This window comes from Tripterygium wilfordii, chromosome 23, assembly GCF_013401445.1.
Source record: "Tripterygium wilfordii isolate XIE 37 chromosome 23, ASM1340144v1, whole genome shotgun sequence".
Lineage (NCBI taxonomy): Eukaryota > Viridiplantae > Streptophyta > Magnoliopsida > Celastrales > Celastraceae > Tripterygium > Tripterygium wilfordii.
In genome coordinates, this window is record NC_052254.1 from 10915807 (window position 1) to 10935924 (window position 20118).

General features: G+C 37.2%; 4 protein-coding genes and 1 pseudogene across 7 annotated transcripts; 2 read left to right on the forward strand and 3 right to left on the reverse strand.

Moving 5' to 3' along the window:
• Positions 1 to 2737: 2737 nt before the first annotated feature.
• Positions 2738 to 6470, forward strand: LOC119992567 (stress-response A/B barrel domain-containing protein UP3-like). The gene is made up of 2 exons (XM_038839337.1): positions 2738 to 3575; positions 6163 to 6470. The coding sequence occupies exon 1, from the start codon at positions 2883 to 2885 to the stop codon at positions 3546 to 3548; it is 666 nt and encodes a 221-aa protein (XP_038695265.1). The 5' UTR covers positions 2738 to 2882; the 3' UTR covers positions 3549 to 3575; positions 6163 to 6470.
• On the reverse strand, positions 3644 to 6146 carry LOC119992566 (cytochrome P450 CYP72A219-like). The gene is made up of 5 exons (XM_038839335.1): positions 5607 to 6146; positions 5285 to 5505; positions 4945 to 5189; positions 4480 to 4873; positions 3644 to 4256 (listed from the first exon to the last, which is right to left on the reverse strand). The coding sequence occupies exons 1-5, from the start codon at positions 5887 to 5889 to the stop codon at positions 3831 to 3833; spliced, it is 1569 nt and encodes a 522-aa protein (XP_038695263.1). The 5' UTR covers positions 5890 to 6146; the 3' UTR covers positions 3644 to 3830.
• Positions 6471 to 6992: 522 nt separating the features above from the next.
• LOC119992879 lies at positions 6993 to 8813 on the reverse strand (annotated as a pseudogene).
• A 3572-nt stretch (positions 8814 to 12385) lies between these two features.
• Positions 12386 to 13725, forward strand: LOC119993854 (cytochrome P450 CYP72A219-like). Its single transcript, XM_038841144.1, has 2 exons — positions 12386 to 12942; positions 13009 to 13725. The coding sequence occupies exons 1-2, from the start codon at positions 12701 to 12703 to the stop codon at positions 13433 to 13435; spliced, it is 669 nt and encodes a 222-aa protein (XP_038697072.1). The 5' UTR covers positions 12386 to 12700; the 3' UTR covers positions 13436 to 13725.
• Positions 13726 to 14285: 560 nt separating this feature from the next.
• Positions 14286 to 18088, reverse strand: LOC119993853. 4 transcript variants are annotated; one of them, XM_038841139.1, is made up of 12 exons: positions 18017 to 18088; positions 17570 to 17641; positions 17418 to 17473; positions 17284 to 17341; positions 17189 to 17202; positions 16235 to 16278; positions 16010 to 16105; positions 15887 to 15936; positions 15689 to 15749; positions 15217 to 15308; positions 14896 to 15132; positions 14286 to 14802 (listed from the first exon to the last, which is right to left on the reverse strand). In XM_038841139.1, the coding sequence occupies exons 2-12, from the start codon at positions 17612 to 17614 to the stop codon at positions 14653 to 14655; spliced, it is 903 nt and encodes a 300-aa protein (XP_038697067.1). In that variant the 5' UTR covers positions 17615 to 17641; positions 18017 to 18088; the 3' UTR covers positions 14286 to 14652. The 4 variants fall into 4 exon arrangements, with proteins under 4 accessions (XP_038697067.1, XP_038697068.1, XP_038697069.1 ...); XM_038841140.1 differs by lacking the exon at positions 16235 to 16278 and having other exon boundaries at positions 17163 to 17202; XM_038841141.1 differs by lacking the exons at positions 16235 to 16278; positions 18017 to 18088 and having other exon boundaries at positions 17570 to 18010.
• Between the last annotated feature and the right edge of the window lie 2030 nt (positions 18089 to 20118).

A 20118-nucleotide genomic window follows, 5' to 3' on the forward strand; every position in this document is an offset into this window, starting at 1 on the left:
GATTGTGTTTTGGTGTAGTTTTATTGGGGAGAACATGAAGGGCATGGGAATTTGTTGGCCACCATGTTGGGTGAGAAGGAAAATGTATAGAAATTTGTGTTTTGTTGATGTGGTTATATTGGGAGATGTGTTTTATTGATGTGGTTATATTGAGAGACGTGTTTGACTTGACTTTTTATGTAATAGAAGTGGGACCCAATATAAAATTTTGTTGGCCCAGCAAATTATTACTACTGGAATTGCTCTAATTGTCATGGAAATTATTTTTAGGAGAGAAAGCGTTACGTATCCCTAATAAATTCAATCATAATCAATCATAAGATATATTTAGATAACGTAATAATGAAAATCAATGTAATTAGACAAGTAATAACGAAAATCAATGTAATTAGATAATGTAATACTGTTATGATCTGTTATGGAGGAAAATGTTAGGGATATAAGTCATTTTCATGATTTTTAATTTTTTTATTAATCATACCCTAACTTTAAACAAATGACATTATTTTTCGTTAATTTTGAGAAGTATGGGACATTCATACATTTAATGAATCTTCCAAATTGGGCTATGGTAAATTGAATGAGAGAACCTTATATTAATTTGCTTAGGGAACCTTACATTAATTTGCTTTTATTGCTTTGAAATCACTTTTGTGAAAGACAAGAGAGTTCATTGGGAGTGTGAGATTACTCAAAATTGGATTGAATTTTGTGATTGTGAAATGTCGTTGGAACGTTGCTGAACTATATTATTGATGCTAAGTTTGATGGTATATATACCCTTTAAATGAAAGTTCAGATTTTTTAAATAATATGAGTATGAGAGTTCTTATGAGTTTAATAAATAAGTAAATGCAGGGGCGGAGTTAGGAACTAATAATGGGGTGGGTTAATAATGCATTTTTATTCGTTTGAAAAATTTTAGCGTCGTCTAGGAAAAAGAATTTAGAGCTATTTTGCAATGACATCACTTATTGAAATAATATTATTGAAAAAAATTCATCTTGATGTTTGGTCTCATAAAGTTAACATAAATACATATTAAAATTGATGAAAACTAATTAAAAACGATATACAAGATGAAATAATAGATAAATGTATAACTAGAAGATATAAATATTGTTATAAACATTCAAGAGCAAGATGGATTTCTTGACTTTTTTTCTGGCAAATTAATAGCTTCTCCTTCTCAACGTTGTACTCTGTGTTCTCTTTACGGCAGCTCCATCGCATTCCCTTGGCAATGCTAGCTACAGCACCCACAAAATAGGCTGATTCACGCATTACCACATATCCTTTAGAACATCAGCGATACTTTTATCATTCAAACGTACAGTATATTCGAAGAACCAGACTCTGTGCTCTAACTAAAAGCCAAGGCTTGCTTGCTTGCAGCTGTGCTAAACACAGCACAGTTTTCCTTGTTGCCGAAGAAGTGTGCAAAATACAATTTCAGCAAGTTATCTAGAATTTACTTACTCCACAATTTCCCTACCAATCAGAATACTTAATGCACAAACCAATTTAACATGGTGGCCGCGAAGCCACTAAATTATGCCATATCAAATGAATTTGAAGGGATCAAAGCCACCAACAGAGGTAAAAGCCAAGCGTTGAGCTCCTTTCAAAGTTCTCGAGACTATGTTGATATCAAAGCATACGGGATAGATCTGTTCCAACATGTGGTTCCGATTACTAAAATGATTCTCTTCACGTCCGGATGTGAAGAATCGGTAGGGGGCAATCGTCTGGATGTGATGGAATCGGTAAGGGCGGGGAGATTGAATCGTGGGTTAAATATGTGTACAAACTTTTTTTTTGATAAGCAACAATATATTCAAACAACGAAAATAGTACAAGAAACAAAACAGGGCATCGAAAAAAGATGGCATGAGAATATGCAAGAATCAAATAAAAAAAATACAAAATAGTTAAGCATCCACTTGATGTCCATAAATGTTTTGAGGGAGGAGAGCTTCAGGTTGTAAATGATGGGAGATGACCATGAATAAGCGCAAAATCTTAGACTTCTTGGAGATGCATAGGAGATGACCATTAATAAGTGCAAAATATGTTTGCAAACTTAACATTAATATTTTTAATATGGTATAAAATAAGGGTAATTTGGTATTTTCATTATAATTTTGTGTGTAGACTTATAATTTTTTGATGTAAACTTATCATGTTTCAAAAGTGATGTAAAGATAATGTTTTTGTGATGGATAGATAAAATTTTCCAACTATTATTGATAGATGGGCTCACTTGGGCCATGAAATATTTACTTATTGAGCATTTTGCACTCTTTCTTTCATTGAATTTGTAAGGCCCATTATTGCTCAAGTTAACAAGTCCAAAACAGTGAAATACCAACTCATATAGATAGGGATCGAGTTGTTCACAAAATTTCATGTGGATTCTTTGTAACATGCTCGCGAATTAACATGTGAAACGTGCAAATTCACATTTATCATATGCATTTAAGTCAACAACAATTAGAATAACAAGAAATACCAATTTACCGAGAGATGAATTCACATGTAAAATGCACGAAGTTACGTGTGCATCCAACTTAACATTAATTAAGATAACAGAAATACCAACTATCGGGAGACAAAGTCACAAATAAAACGCACGAATTCACATGTGCATCCAACTCAACATCAGTTAGGATAACAGAAATACCTACCACTTGGAGGTTTTATCGTTTCCATTTCCATGAACACCCTGAAACACAACTCATATAAGTACCTCACATGACTTGGAGCATCTCCACTCGTCTCCTTCACACCCTCATCTCCCAAACACCTGAAACCCACAATGCCTTTTCCTCTTCAAACCCTACCGTCACTCCTCTTCTCCTTCCGTATCTGAATCTCTCAAGATGTCGACCACTGCTTCTCCTTCGACGGTGATCGAACACGTTTTGCTCTTCAAAATCAAGGACAACACAGACCCTTCCAAGGTCAACGCAATGTTCACAGGACTCAACGGCCTTATTTCGCTCGATGAGGTACGCCATCTCACTGCCGGTCCTCTCGTCCGTATCCGATCCCCGCTCTCCAATTTCACTCACATGCTCCACAGTCGCTACTACTCCAAAGAGGACCTCTCCGCCTATTCTACTCATCCAAGCCATCTTGGTTTGGTTAGGGAAAATGCCCCGATAATCGATGACATCTTGGCAGTCGATTGGGTGGTGCCGGATTTCCAGGGCCTTATGGTCCCTCCGGCGGGGTCTGCCATTCGCGTGACTTTCTTGAAATTGAAGGAGAATGTTGCGGAGGAAGGGAAGAACGAGGTGTTGGAAGTGATTAAGGAGAGTATTGGGGGTATGGATCAGATCACTTTTGGTGAGAACTTCTCGCTGGCGAGAGCAAAGGGGTTTTCGATTGCTTCGCTTGAGGTTTTCCCTGGATTGACCGAAATGGAAGGCGTCGATTCCAAGGAGGAGCTGGTGAATTTGAACAAAGAAAAGGTTAGGGATTATTTAGAGGACGTGATTGTGGTTGATTACGTGGTTCCATCCTCACAGCCTGCTAGTCTTTGAGTATGATCAAGCTCTCTTTCAGCTATGGTGAGCGTTTTCTGCTGTTACTATTTATTGGTATAATTGTTGTAAGCTTAATCATCATCAAGCATTAATAAAATACAACATTTTTCTCATAATGCTATTTGAACATTACATTGTGCAGACTTGATATATATTACATACCAGAGACTGGCCATATAGCAAAAAAGAAAAGAAAACAAATCAAGAAAATACAAAAAATTATTCTTTCCAGATGTGAATCACAATAATATATCTAGGACTGTTGGGATAGCATATTTTTCATAGTTGGTGCAGCATAATTTGAGCTCCATGTTGTGGTTGAAGAGTCATAACTGTGTGAGGAGCATGGGTGTAATAAGGTGACAGCTCAAAAGAAAAGTGTTGTAGAATCATAGCCAAAGTCATCTTAGCTTCTATCATGGCAAAGTTTAGGCCAATACAAGTCCTTGGTCCCCAGCCAAAAGGAAAGAATGATAGCTGATCTTTTGATGCATTTGCAACTCCTTCAGAGAATCTCTCTGGTTTGAATTCTCCTGCATCATCACCCCAAAGTTCGGGGTCGTGATGAATGAGGAGTGTAGGTAGTGTAAGGTCAACTCCAGCTGGGATGGAGATGTCTCCAATCTTGGTCTCCTTGTAGGTATGCATATATATAGCAATGGCAGGTGGATACAACCTTAGAACTTCATACAGTATCATAGTCACCTGCAGGAGAAAAGACTTAGCATGTTTACAAACACCTCACACATTTGTGCTTTGATGACATATGGAGACACCCAGGACAGCTGATCAGATACTTAGCTGATATTGATCATTTTACGTTTAGAACTGGAGTAGGAGGTTAGAATGAAGATTTTCACCTTTGGGGTAAAAAAACAAAGGAAAAGAAGAAACTCTAGTAAAAAGAAGTAAAGAATGGACAACTTACAGTCTTGAGGTGTGATATAGCTTCAAAATCGGGATCTTTCTTTCCACAGACTTGCAGAACTTCCTCTCTTGCCCTTTGTTGCCAATCTGGGTGCATACACAAGACTATCATGGTCCATGCTATTAAGCTTGCAGTTGTTTCTTGGCCAGCTAAGTAGAACTGCTTGCATTCCTCGATTACCTCTTCAATTGTGATCTCGGCACTTTTGGTGCCATTTGTATTCTGTGTCATACTATTCTCTTCTGTGCATTGCAGGAGCAAGCTTAGTATATCATCAACCTTAGATTGTCTACTTCTGATTGCATTCTGCTTCTTCTGGATTAAATCTTTCATTATTGATGTGATTTCCTTAACCAACTTCTTTCTCTTTCGGTTCTTCTTTGTTGGCAGAAATCTGTAGAAACTAACATGGTTTAGAATTTCTAATTTTTAATAGAGTCATTGTTAAATTGATAGGGAGTGCACCTGAAACCGGGGATATGTATGCTCTGCATTGATTCAAGAACCAATGTGATTAGTTTTTTTTGTAGTCCATACATTTTCTTTCCTTCTTCGTAGCTGCTACCAAAGGCTGCTCGCAAGATAACATCTGCGGTGAGCTTTTGGAGTTCAGGCCAGATGTCCAATTCACCAGTTTCATTATCACTAGTCATCTTCTTCCACTGTTCTATCATCAAGTTGCAGCTGATCGAGAATTCCGGTACCATCCCCTTCAACAATTTAATAAACCTAGTTATGGAAAACAATCCGAATTTGTTTTGGTCGAATGAAAAAACGCAGAAGAAACCTAGTGTCAGATTGGAACCTTGAGTTTCTGAATGTGGAATGCAGGATTGAGTATCCTCCTGCGTTTAGTCCACGTCTCACCCTCTAGTGTTGTCAGCCCCCTTGTTAGAACAAGAATAAGTGTGTTTAGAGGTGGCTTTCCAAAGTGCCCTTGCTTGTTAGACAGAACCTCCTTCATCATTTCCGGGTCTTTGATGATCAGTCTTGGTGTTTTCCCTACCCAGAACATTGATATCTTCCCTGCAAAATGAGAAAATTTTGCATTATAGACCATTAGATAGGTCGTAAATTCAGCTTTTACGATCGATGATCAATCTAGGGTTTAGGGTTTATTGGCATACCGTATTTCTGAACATTATTCAAGGTAAACGGATCTACGCGTGGTACTATCTGGTGGTTTAGATTGATGGGTTTAGACCAAGCTGCCTTCATCTGCTTCACCAACTCTGTTATGTCTCCAACCAACAGCTTGTAAGGTGTGCCTCTTATGCCTTGCTGCTTCAGCTGCCTCTCTAGCCATTTGGGTTTCCACCAAATGGAGTAAGAAATTCTCACAACTCCATAGAGCAGCAGAGAAAAGGAAGAGAGAAGGAGAGGAGGATATAGAAGAAGTAAGGCATCCATGCTCAAGGTTGATGGTTCATGGAGACAATTACTGTCCTTTATGTAGTGTCTCTGTATTGCACTGTCTGTGCTGTGCGAGATAATTCTTTGACTAATATACCTTGGAGAAGAAGAAAACACTCCTTTTGTTTTTGTAATTATTCTTTGACTAATATATCTTGGAGAAGAAGGTAACACTGAACACTATCAAGGGTACTTGGCCACAATGTTAGACTATATAGCCAATTCCTTTATTATTTTATTCACTTGTGTTATATATCTCTGTTTTGTTAGGCTTTGCAGCCAAGGAAAAGATAAGATAAGATTGAGACGGAGAGGTTTACCCTTCCCTCATCCTTCATCTTCTCTTAGCAGCATACTGTGACCTTTTCAAGAAAGAATACTCATTGCCCTATAAAGAGCAGGCGCTAATTTCCCTGATAAATTTTTCTGGTGCACCATTGCATCTTGGGAATGGTTGTTGCAGATGTTATCGGTCTAATCATCAGGGGCGGAGCTACATAGTGCTGAGCGTAGGCACTTGCCCCCACCTGAATTTTTTAAAATATTTAGTAGTTTACACGTATAAGTACGAGATGTATGTTAGTAGTTTAAAATATTTATTGCTACGAACCTCTGTTCGATTCTCGTGAGCATATTTGACTTTTTCTTTTTTTTTTTTAAATTTTGTTTGTTTTTATTTATGCATCATTCATTAAGAAGCAGACAAAGAATTCTTTATTCAATGTATTCATTTAAAATACTAAGAATTTATCTTCTTCTTTTTTATTTTACAAACTTCATTGATGACATTGTCTAATTACAAGGAGATAACCAAATTGTTACTTATTCAATTTATTCGTTTAAATATTATAACTTCATTTATCTTGAAGTATGAATATTTTTTAATAAATACGGGTTTCTATATATTCCGTGATATTTTTGTTTTTCACTTTAATTTATTAAATAATCAATAAGAAATTAATTAATTTTTAATAAATAATTCTAAAAAAAAATCGGGGGCTGCACCCCCACCAACTTTTCGCCTCCATAACAAAAAATCCTGACTCCACCCTTGCTCATCACTTGCATCGAGTTCATGAAATTGGGATTCAAGTCGGAACAACCTTTTAACTCTAGATCTAAAAAATTCAATTCTAGTTTTAACTTTGAAATAGAACAAATTTCACAAGACATGCCAATGGCTCTTCTTGTCTGAAGATATCCACACAGCTTATACTTCCCTAACGAGCATGTGTAGGCTGTCTGAGAACCAAATCAAGATCAATAACCAACATTGTGTATTTCATAGCTTTGTACACAATCGCTTCATCACACATATTTACACAAAGCTTGATGATTGATGATGATTAAGCTTACAACAACAATGCAAACAGTAAGTAACAGCAGAAATAATCACTAACCTGTTCTTCATACTCAAAGACTAGCAGACTGTGAGGATGGAACCACGTAATCAACCACAATCACGTCCTCCAAATAATCCCCAACCTTTTCTTTGAGCAAATGCATCAGCTCCTCCTTGGAATCGACGCCCTCCATTTCCCTCAATCCAGGGAAAACTGCCAGCGAAGCAATCGAAAACCCCTTCGCTCTCGCCACAAGTTATCTGATCCATATCCCCAATACTCTCCTTAATCCCCTTAATCACTCTCAACACCTCGTTCTTCCCTTCCTCAGAGACTTTCTCCTTCAATTTCAAGAAAGTCACGCGCATGGCAGACCCCGCCGGAGGAACCACAAGGCCCTGGAAATCCGCCGCCACCCAATCGACTACCATGATGTCATCGCATATCGAGAAAGTCTCCCCAACTAAAGCAAGATGGCTTGGATGAGTAGAATATGCGGAGAGATCCTCTTTAGAGTAGTACCGACTGTGGAACATGTGAGTGAAATTGGAGAGCGGGGATCGGATGCGGACGAGAGGACCGGTGGTGAGGTGGAGTACCTGATCGAGCGAAATAAGGCCGTTGAATCCTGTGAAAATTGCGTTGACCTTGGAAGGGTCTGTGTTGTCCTTGACTTTGAAGAGCACGACGTGTTCGATCACCGTCGAAGGAGAATCAGTGGTCGACATCTCGAGAGGTTCAGATATGCGCTCGTTTAGAAAGGAGTGACAGTAGAGTTTGGAGAGAAAAAGCAGTGTGGTTTTCAGGCGTTTGGGAGATGAGAGTGTGAAGGAGACGAGTGGAGATGCTCGGGTGTCGGAGATCTGTTGTAAAAGTTTTGATAAGCATTATTTACACTCCACACTTTACTTCACTAAGTGCACCCATTAACATTGTAAAAAAACAGTCTTTCAACGCTCCATCGACCCTACTAATTTTAACCCTAAATCTTTCTTTGGTTCTTTGTTTCTTTGTTCTTCTTCACCTACCTTATGTTGCAACCAATACCGTTCCAGTAGTGTGGCGCTTCAGCGAATCGGAATCGATAGTAAGACCATAATGACACTGAATCGCCACCGCCAATTTCCTCAGTTGAAAAATTGAAGAATTACGAAGGGAATAGAAAGTGACAATTCCACAGCTTCTTTAAGCAAAGAAGAGTCAACAGTATATATGTGAAGATTGATTTCTGGAGTGTCTTAGGGTTTATGGCAGGAAGTGCACATGTTGGTGCTGCTCATGGGAAGCAAAGCATAGGCAAATCAGACCTGGAATCGAAGTGACGGGAGTCCATGTGCTGGTGATGGTGGTGTTGTGGGTTTAGGATGGAGACGCACCCACATAAGTTTCGATGGAGTGACGTGTTAGCATCTTTGACGGAGGTTGATCCTAGCTTGCCGATCTGGATCTCAAGCAACATAGGAGCACAATAATTAATGGTGAAATTGACAGAGAAGAGAGATGAGAGGCGACAGAGGAAAGAGAGAAAGCATGAAGGTGGGGTGTAGATTGTAATTTTTCAGAAAACATAAAAAGTGATGTACTCAATATTGTTATGTTTTTGATTGAGGTTTATTTAGATTGGAGTGTATTTAATAAAAAATGGGGTGTAAAAACTTTTTTGAAATAGACTCCAGTCTTAATAAATTTAAGGCTCTTCAATTTTTTAAAAAATAAAATAAAATTATAAATAAGTTTTGATGGTGTTTATGAGTCAAATGGTATATGTTTTTCCCAAACATAAATCGAATTCATTACAAAGATTTTGGATGTTTTGGATTTTATATTCAATGCTCCACAATTTTCATATCTTTTTCATGTTGAATTTGATTTTCAATTAAAATATGTCATCTACAAAGCAGAGTGGTGTTTTCCTATCATTATTGTGTCGAAAGATGACGAGATCTATTATGTCCTCCATACCATCGTCCTCATGAAATGCATATAGTAGCCTTGGTGGAGACACATTTTAATTGTCTAAACCATACTTTATACCCTTAAAGTTTTACGCTTTTTTTATTTCCGTCCTTAAAGTTTAAATTTTATCCCAAATATCCTAAAAGTTTCGAAAAGCTAGTTGTTTGTCCCGAAATCAATGTGACGATGAATGAAAGCCGAAAAATGCTTATCTGCAACCGGAGCTCCATGGTGGATTATATACGTCATTATTATTATTAAAACAATTTACATGTCATTTTTCAATCTTATTCTATACAAAGAATGTCATATTGGTGCCCACTTAATAAAAATTAGACAATGAGGTCAGAAAAAAAAATAGTTTTCCACATAAGTACTTTTTTTTTTCCTAATAAGTACCTGTTTTATTTGTTTCATTATTTCATATTCCGAGTTTGCCCTTCTCTCTTATATATTCTCTGTTTTACGTGAATTTTCTATTTTGAGGATGCTTTTTTCAGATTTTCTCCTTGATTTAGTTTTGTGATTGATTGCATTAATTCGAGACGAAATCATCTGTTTCTATAATCTCACGACTCGATTTACCTAGCTTCATTGATATTGTCAGATCGATATTTGATATCGGTAAGGGAAATCTTCGATTGACTTTTTTGTTTGGATTGTTTTTTTTTAGATCTGAGATCTAATTTGAGATATGAGATTGTGATGTGAGATATAAGATCATAATCTAAGTTCAGATCTGATATCTTACAGATCTGAGATCGTATGTTACTGTTTCAATTTTTTACAGATCAGAGATCCTATGTTACTGTTTCAATGTTACTGACAGTAACATTACGCTAGCAAAACGGGCCAACTTCGGGTCTCATTTTTCAGTGGTTGTTTTGGACGGAATCTTGCTGAGCATTGTGCGTCTCAGTGAGAGGAGTCTAAAGGTGGTTATGTAGCGAACCATCGTCGAAATCGTCTGGATTTGAGATTTTTTCTTTCATGTTACTGTTTCAAACAGTAACCTCATCATGCTATTGTTGCAAAAATTGATATTATACTAATATTTACCTACATTATCATGTTAATGTATTGACGTTGTAATGCAAAACCATGCAATATAGATCGGGTATTTTTTGTAAGTTCATTTGCTCTAGTAAGAAATATGACAAGGGTTTTGTTTATTAGGAAACAATTGCATGAATATGTCTAAATGATTTTACAGAACTTGGCAGATTAATTATTTCAGATTTAGCACTCATAAACTCAAGGAAATCCTGAACGAAAATCATGTACCCAACATCTATACCTAAATAAAAGTAAAGAAGAATAGAAACAATAGATCTAAAGTTTTTTAAGCTTTAAATTGTGAAAAAATAAATATAGAGAGAGAGGAGAAGAAGAAGAAAAAGAAAGAGACGAAGAAGAAGAAGAAGTAGAAGTAGAAGAAGAAAGAGAGAGATGAAGGAGAAGGACAAAGAGAAGAAAGAGAGAAAGAGAGACGGAGAAAGAAAATTAAGAGAAGAAAGAGGTTGGGGGTAATAAGGTAAATGTACATGTACCGGGTAGTTTTTTTCACTGAACCTAGATGGCCAAAAGCCCACTAACAAATACCGGTCAGGCATTCTCCTTATTCTAAAGCCCCACACGGCCCGAGAGCCACTTAAAGGTTAAAGTCTAAAATGTGAAGGGCCGTTCAGCCCAAATCTCTGTGTGTTTTTTTGTTTGACCCGACAATTGATTAATTAAATTTGAATATTGCATGACATACTACAAATACGACATCTTCAATTTTTGGTTTTGTTATTAAAAAGTACAAAATGGTTAAATTAGTCAAAAAAATCGTTCATCATTATTTGAAATATTTGATCCGTCTCTTTAGCAGAGGAAAAGGGACCTTCAAGCTTATCTTTTACTTGGCTGCAAAGCCTAACGAAACAAAGACATATACAAACAAGTGAATATGACAATAAAAGAATTGGCTATATTGTCTAACATTGTGGCCAAGTACCATTGAGAGTGGTTATCTTCTTCTCAAATGTCCCTTGGCAACTCCATTAAGATCGAAATGCTATTGAGGTATTGAAAAGCCATCTCAATATTTGTTTGTTTATCCATTCCCGGAGGGAATCAAATATGATTGCGGAATCAAATATGATTGCGGATGAGCTAGCTAAATCAGGGGTTAATCGAGTTTCAAAGTTCGTTGCTTGGTTTTGAGATTGACTCTCTCTCTTTGGTCTGTGCTTCCTCTTTGGAATTTGTCTTCTGGTTTTTGGTTTCATTTGCTTCTGCTCATGTTGTTGTTGGTTTGTTTGTTGTTTTTTTTTTTCCCCTTTCCTTCTCCTTGAAGGTCTTTTTGTCTGTTTCCTTGGTATTCTTCCTCCATAAGTGAGGGTTTTAATAAAATCTTGAGCTACCATCCTCTTTATCAAGAAGAAGAAGAAGATATATTAGTCAAAGAATTATTACAAAACAAAAGGAGTGTTATTTCGACTAATAACTTAGTTGGTTATATCTTTTGTCTTAGAGTGGGTGCTAAGATCGGGAGTTAAAACCAGCTTTGAGTGTTTCTTTGGTCTAGGGAGGGGTTAGGAGCTCCATTTTCACCCGCATAGACTTCGACCATAAATTTACACCCGCTCAATTGTCCAAATGACATATTAGGCTGGGTGATTCCTTGATTATCAAAAAAAAAGTTATCTTCTTCTCCAAGATATATTAGTCAAAGAATTATTAAAATGAAAGTTTTAACATCTCGCACAGCACAAATAATGCAATGGAGAGACTACAAAAAGGACAGTAATTGTCTCCAATAAACCATCAACCTTCAGCATGGATGCCTTACTTCTATATCCTCTCCTTCTCTCTGCTGCTCTATGGAGTTGTGAGAATTTCTTACTCCATTTGGTGGAAACCCAAATGGCTAGAGAGGCAGTTGAAGCAACAAGGCATAAGAGGCACACCTTACAAGCTGTTGGTTGGGGACATACCGGAGTTGGTGAAGCAGATGAAGGCAGCTTGGTCTAAACCCATCAGTCTACACCACAACATAGTACCACGCATCTCTCCGTTTTCCCTGAATAATGTTCAGAAATACGGTATGCCAAAAAACCCTAAACCCTAAACTTTATATTCATCATCGATCGTAAAAGCTGAATTTACAACCAATCTCGTGGTCTATAATGCAAATTTTTCTCATTTTGCAGGGAAGATATCAATGTTCTGGCCAGGGAAAACACCAAGACTGATCATCAAGGACCCGGAAATGATGAAGGAGGTTCTGTCTAACAAGCAAGGGCACTTTGGAAAGCCACCTCTAAACACACTTGTTCTTATTCTGACAAGAGGGCTGACAACCCTAGAGGGTGAGACATGGACTAAACGCAGGAGGGTACTCAATCCTGCATTCCACACTCAGAAAATCAAGGTTATAATCTAACACTAGTTTCTTCTGCTTTTTTTTTCATTCGACCAGACAATTATTCTCCATAACTAGGGTTATTAAACTGTTGAAGGGGATGATACCGGGATTCTCGATCAGTTGCAACTTGATGATAGAACGGTGGAAGAAGATGACTAGTGATAATGAAACTGGTGAATTGGACATCTGGCCTGAACTTCAAAAACTCACCGCAGACATTATTTTGCGAGCGGCCTTTGGTAGCAGCTATGAAGAAGGAAAGAAAATGTCTGGACTACAAAAAGAGCTAATCACATTGGTTATTGAAGCAATGCAGACCATATACATCCCTGGTTTCAGGTGCACTTCCTATCAATTTAGCAATAACTCTATTAAAAATAGAAATTCTAAACTAAGTTTCTACAGATTTCTGCCAACAAAGAATAACCCAAAGAGAAATAAGTTGGTTAAGGAAATCACATCAATAATGAAAGATTTAATCCAGAGGAGACAGAATGCAATCAGAAGTGAACAATCCAAGGTTGATGATATACTAAGCCTGCTCCTGCAACGCACAGAAGAGAACAGTATGACACAGAATACAAATGGCACCAAAAGTGCTGAGATAACAATTGAAGAGGTAATCGAGGAATGCAAGCAGTTCTACTTGGCTGGCCAAGAAACAACTACGAGCTTAATAACATGGACCATCATAATCTTATGTATGCACCCAGATTGGCAACAAAGGGCAAGAGAGGAAGTTCTGCAAGTTTGTGGAAAGAAAGATCCCGATTTTGAAGCTATATCACATCTCAAGACTATAAGTTGTCCATTCTTTACTTCTTTTTACTAGAGTTTCTTCGTTTGCTTTGTTTTTGATTACCCCAAAGGTGAAAATCTTCATTCTAAGCTCCCACTCCAGTCCTATACGTAAAATGATCGGTATCAATATCAGCTAAGTATCCGAAAAATGGTCCTGGGTTATATCATCAAAGAACAAATATTTGAGGTGTTTGTAAACATGCTGAGTCTTTCCCCTGCAGGTAACTATGATACTGTATGAAGTTCTAAGGTTGTATCCACCTGCCATTGCTATATATATATGCATACCTACAAGTAGACCAAGATTGGAGACATCTCCATCCCAGCAGGAGTTTGACCTTAATCTACCTATACTCCTCATTCATCACGATCCCAAACTTTGGGGTGATGATGCAGAAGAATTCAAACCAGAGAGATTCTCTGAAGGAGTTTCAAATGCATCAAAAGATCAGCTAGCATTCTTTCCATTTGGCTGGGGCCCAAACTAACGTTCAAATAGCATCAGAAAGCCATTCTTACTTCATGTCACTCCATTAGTGACCAAAAAGCACAAGTATAACAACCACATTAAAGTTACAATTTCTCTGCTCCCTGGGTTCAAGTTATACAACAGCTGTAATTAAATATTTCATTCATAAGAAGGTTTTAATCTTCATCTCAAAAGAATAAGCACCAAGCACCCTATCAGACAAGTCATGTGAAAAAATTAGAGGCATTATAAATGTTGGGAGTGACCGAGTGAATAGGAAAACATTAGTGCCCTTAATAATGAAGTGCAAAGTAATACAACATGTCAGATAAATTTAAAAATTCCTAAGCATACCCAAAAGGACGTATAAATTCACATATTTAAATGATCCAAAATCAAAACCAGGGAAAACTACTTTGCAGACATATCATTCTTAGATTATTAAACTTAGCAAGGAAAATAAATATAGACATAAACGAGTTTTTTTTCCTTAATTTCTTTTCCCGTTTCAAGAGAATGGATGAACCTCTCATCTTTCCCTTTGTTTCTGAAAAATTATTAAATTTATCATTTTCCTTTGGGAAGACTTATGAGTTTCTTCTATACGTAAAATCAATATCCTCCATTACTGCTCCAAAACTTTCACATATCAGCAGGGACCTCTTGTGGTCCTGTGGTGGTGGCTTGCTCCTCATCGCTTGCATGAGATGCAAGGTACAACTCCCCACTCCCTCAAAAAAATTGATAACATGACTTACTGAGAAAAAAAAAAAAAAATTTCATAGATCAGCCATACTGCTCAATATGGTATCCACATCTGGGGTTATAGTTGCACGATTATTGAGCTCTGCGACGACACAGCATTGCTTCTCTACAGTATTCACAGCTACAACATCTTGCGCAAACATGCAATCCATACCAGGGGAGACCTACACCAATTTTACAAATAGATACTGAGAATTTTTTCTTTTAAAATTTTCACATATTTGCTCAAAAATAATGGACTTTTAAAGTGTACTCACATCATAAAGAGTATCACCGAGCTTTAGCTTGACAGCACCACTCCTGTACACTATCATTTTACCCATGATGCCAGCTGTTAAATCATCTAAACCACAGGGCTTAACCTTCGCATGTGCACGTCCTGGTGGGCCTGAACTATCCTTCGCACCATGGCCATCCGTAGTGGCTGATCGCCTTAGCATAGGAAAGGTTGGTGGCAGCTGAAGAAAGAACATACTGGCCTCAAGATTTTCCTCCTGCCAAGTGCCAACCAATCCTCAGAAAGTATGATAAAGGAATTAAGTAAGTATTCTATCTAAAATTTACATGTCGGTACCAACCAATAGACCAAGATCTACAGCTGAATTTGTTGCATTTTCATCATAAGTCGCAATTTTTGCGGTCTCCCCAAATTCCTGCTCATCAAGATGTTCTACAATAAAAATGGACAAGTTAGTTTCAATGTTACAACATAGAAAGAAAAAGAAAAATTCCATAACAATGGGATACAAATATTTGTTTCTACTGAAAAGTGGAGAGAAGTAAAGATTCGAGTTGGCCAAGTAGATAGAATAATGAGTGCGTTAGTCTATTTCACAATAGAGTAAAACTATTCAAAGAGGACTGTTTCGATTCTCCTATTTTTCTTGTGCGAACAGACAGAATGCAATAGGTAGACTAAATGGAGAAATTTACTTCCCAGTACTTATTTTCCCTTTGATGGAAAATCCTGTCTCAATCCACCAGGGGAGTGCTCTTCTTGTTCATAATAGGAGCTCTTGCCTTTGCTCAACAGTACACCTTAATACATACCTGGATTTCCTGAATATGGTCTCCTCAGAGGAAGAGTGACAGGATAATAATTGTAATAATCCTGCAGTAGAATCCAAAACAAGAGGAAAAAAACTAAGTGAAATCTCCCATAACAACAGGAAAATTTTCCAAAATGATCAAGAATAACAAACATATGGAATGTTGTTGGCTTGCAAGTTGGGTCATGATTTCACGTACCCATGGTTCTTTGTATTCTTTCTCCATCAGGCCAGGAGCATTGGCACCACCTACAGGGTCACCAACACAAACTTAATGTGCTGGAAGCATTACATAAGTGTCAAACCAAATAAAAATACCAACCTTGATCTTTTCCGCCACTCCAACATTTTGGACCACCGTATGATTTAATGGAAGCAGATGCACCTCCATAACCAAATGCAATTTGATTAGCTGCAACTGCACAAATTCAAACAAAAAATAGGTTAATGACACTACATACGGTAAAATTTCCCAAGTAACATGTTTCAGAAAAGAGGCATAATGATTGAGGCCTCAATTTATTTAGGAGAATGCACAATGCAATACTTATTATCCTCCGTTCTGGATATAAACACTGAGTCTCCATGTTCCTGAAATTGGTGAATTAAAACTTTTGAGGCACCATAACTCACAAAACAAAATATAAAAGTTGAGAGAATAGTATATAACATCACAAAAACACTTCTTGTACTTTAAAAGAATGGCAAAAAACACTTCTTGTACTTTAAACACTTCTTGCTGTAGTCAACTATGGCAGGAAACTCCCAGATACCAAGGAAACTTTCAGTCCTTTCCTGAATTACAGGGATCATAACATCAGGAAAATACTGCTATCCTCTCTCTGAAGTCTGAACATCCTACCAAGGTTTCATCAAATCAAGAACACCAGACTTTCTAACTTCTGTTCCACTCTAAACCTTGATTGAAGTTTTTCCCCCAATCTATTCTCCTGACCAAAAAAGGCCATTGAAAAGCTTTATCCATTGACAACGTGAGGCAGAGACAAACATTTTCTTTAACTGTTTTTGATCCCACAATACTGGACAAAAAACATAAGCTTATCAACACAGAACCATGCATTTCAATTGTAGCATGTGTCGATATGATACAACTTCCAAAAATATAAAAGTCAATGACATAATTTGATCTGGATGGAAGAGCGTGGCTCTTCATATCAAAAAGTGTCCTCAAAATATACCTTCTCAAAGACTTAGTCTTCTTGATTGTGAATTCTTAATGACATGAGTTTGTAAACTTAGCTAAAACCCTTAGGACTGTGAGTTTTGTTGATTAATAGCAATTATATGATGGCACACAGAGAATAAACCATTATAACTTCTAATGCAAAAAACCTGAAAATTAAAGGTGCTAAATTTAAACAGAAGAACCAAGAGCAAATCAAGATACACTTGTAAGAAGGAAACTCGAAAATCAATAGGTGCGTGCAAAGATACACATAGGAAAATGAAGTTACTTTTTCTTTCGGATTTAGGTCTGAACCTCGTGGATCTTTCCTGTGAAGAGGAAAAAAACAGATATAAGAATGCGAGAGAGCATGACAAAACTGAATGTTACTAATTGCAAAAGGGACTTACATTAAAACGTCGAAGCAAGTCACTGGCCATAGCAACTTCAGCATCCTCCTTCTTTTCACTGCAAACAACATAGAAAAGTTACATATGTGAAAAATATGATTAATGAAGCAAAAGCAATGTCCAATGATTCATACGCTTTGACTTCGGGCTTGGGTGCTCTGCGAGGGGGAGCTTTTGGCGCAAATCTATGCTGCAGCAATCACCAATGAAATCCAATCATCAGCAAACAATACATCTTCAATCAACTCCACAAAGACATTCATAGCCTAAAGTTTAGACACAAAACCTTCCTGGCAGGACCGGTGTTGTTGGTATTTTGTCCTTGCTCCATCAGAATTCACTGATAAACTTATAGAAGCTGCAGTTGATGTTAGTAGAATCACATTGATCATTGATTGAAAGTAAAAAAATAGTGCAGAAATTTTGAACAGGCCATTCGTCAAATACATAGAAGATTGAATTAACTAACTTCTGATCTCCCACAACAATGGCAACAGTATTCCGATACTCCAAATAAAAATACGCAGGAAAATTGGATTACAGCGTTTTTGAACATCAATCACAATAGAAACGCTGATTTGGAGAGATAGAATTGCAGAACACACACACAAAGATATATAATTATGAAATCTCGAATCTCAATATTTTTGTGCGTGTACATATGTCAGAGAGAAAACAGGGAGGAGGAGGAGGAGAAGAAGAAGTAAAGGTATATTGCGAAGAGAGAGCTAACCAGCAAGAGGAAGAGGAGACAAGGGGCGGCCATACAATAGAAAACCTAATGTCACGCGCGCGCTCGTATTCATAATTCCCTATTAACCACGCCCACAAGGAATCTTGTGTGTTACGCTAAAAGGGTAAATTACCGTTACTGTGCTATTCATTCTTAATTCTTAATTCTTAATTCTTAATTCTTAAAAGGATAATCTTTTGGATCTCAAAAAGTGACCCTCAAAAAATTATCATTTAATGTGGAGCGTTGGATGTGAAGTGGGTCCTTCATATATGTTTTTAATCAATGACTATTTTAATGCCACATAGATTAGTGAAATTTTTGAGGATTAAATTTTGAAAGTCTCTAGCACTGTCCTTCTTAAAATTCGTTATCAAATTTTTAGATTTTTTTTGAATTTTTTTAAAGACTCTTCAATTATTTAAATTCTTTAATTATTGCCACATAAGTATTTGTTAACAAAAATTTGTTGACTTATTGTCAAATCATCATAAGCCTACCTGAGAGACTAAAATCTACCTGAATAAACATTTTATCTCATTTTCAAACATTGAACGATCGAGTCTTAACAACGGTATATACGGTGATTGAATTGTAATAAACTTTAACTTTTCGTGCTGAAAAGTATAATTAATCATTTTTTTGAGACAAAACCCAGAGCTCAAAAGTTTGACCCGCTACAATGAAGCCCCAAAAGTAGTATGCCTAAATCAAACCAATTGCTAAACTCAGCCCACCATAAACTAGCCCATATGACATTGACAACAAGCCTATTGTAAAGCTCAGCCCAATTGTTACGAGGCCCATCCCCCACAAAACTTCTGTGACGCCTTTGTCCCCAAATGACAAATGTCATAATTCATAGCTACCTCGTATGTGTATATGCTCTCTCAGCCTGCTACGGAGAAGGCCCAGCGAAATTCAGGCCCATATGACACAAAGCCTTATGCCAAAACCCAGCGAATAATAGCAAAGCGTGGTCCAATCGTTACAATAGCAAAACTCAGTACGGCCCAATTATTCCAATTGCAAAGAACGGCCCAATCTTTACAAGGCCCCATCCCCACAAAACTAATTTATGCGCGGCCTTCAATCCCCCTTCCTCATCGCCAAGACTTCAACTATTTATTTCCCAAGACTCCCAACATTAAGAGTGTGTTTGGATTGAAGGATTTGGGGGGAAGGGAAGAGAAGGGAGGGGAGGGGGAGAGAAGGGAAGGGAGGGGAAGGGGGATTATTTTTCCCTCTCCCATGTTTGGATAGATAAAAAAAAGAAGGAAGGAAAATTTATTTAATTTACTAATTTATCCTTATTTTTATGTTAAAATATTATGTACAAGGGTAAAATAGATATTTAACTTACAAATGACTTAATTAGTAATCCCTTCCCTCCAAATGACTCCATTTTGGAGAGAAAGAATTTTAACAAAAATTTAATGAAATCTTCCTTCCAAATCCCCTCAAATCCCTCCCCTTAATTTTTAATAAACTATCCAAACAAGGGAATTGGAAGGAAACTCTATTTCCCTTCCTTTCCCTTCTCTCCAAATCCCTCAATCCAAACACACTCTAATGGTCACAAATCAACTGAAATCCGATGAATTTGATAGTTAAGACAAAGTAGCCTTGGATTAAACAAGATTGATTGAATCCTAATATTAATATTAGTGTCAGAATATAATCTGTTTTATTACAATAAAGAAGGTTTTGCGTTTGTGTCAAAACTGAGGTCATGCTGTCAGGAGAACAGCTTTTCTTTGCTTTTTTCTTTTGTTTTGGACGGAGGTGTGGACTGACAGACAGTCAAGACAGATATAGATATATATATATATATATATATATATATAGAGAGAGAGAGAGAGAGAGAGAGTCAGACTGAGATATTTCTCATTTGGTGTGGAAGGAGGATTAAAAAGTGTACAATTTCATTTGATAGTTCTGCTATCTGCTCTGGCCCCACTGATGGAGGGATGACTGATATTTTACTTCTCTGCACCTCTTTTTTGGACCAAACCAACCTCTCCCCAACCAACTCCCTACCCTCCACCACTCACCCCAAGCTTCAGTGCTCCGTTTGCCAAATTCCTTTGTACATTCCTCAA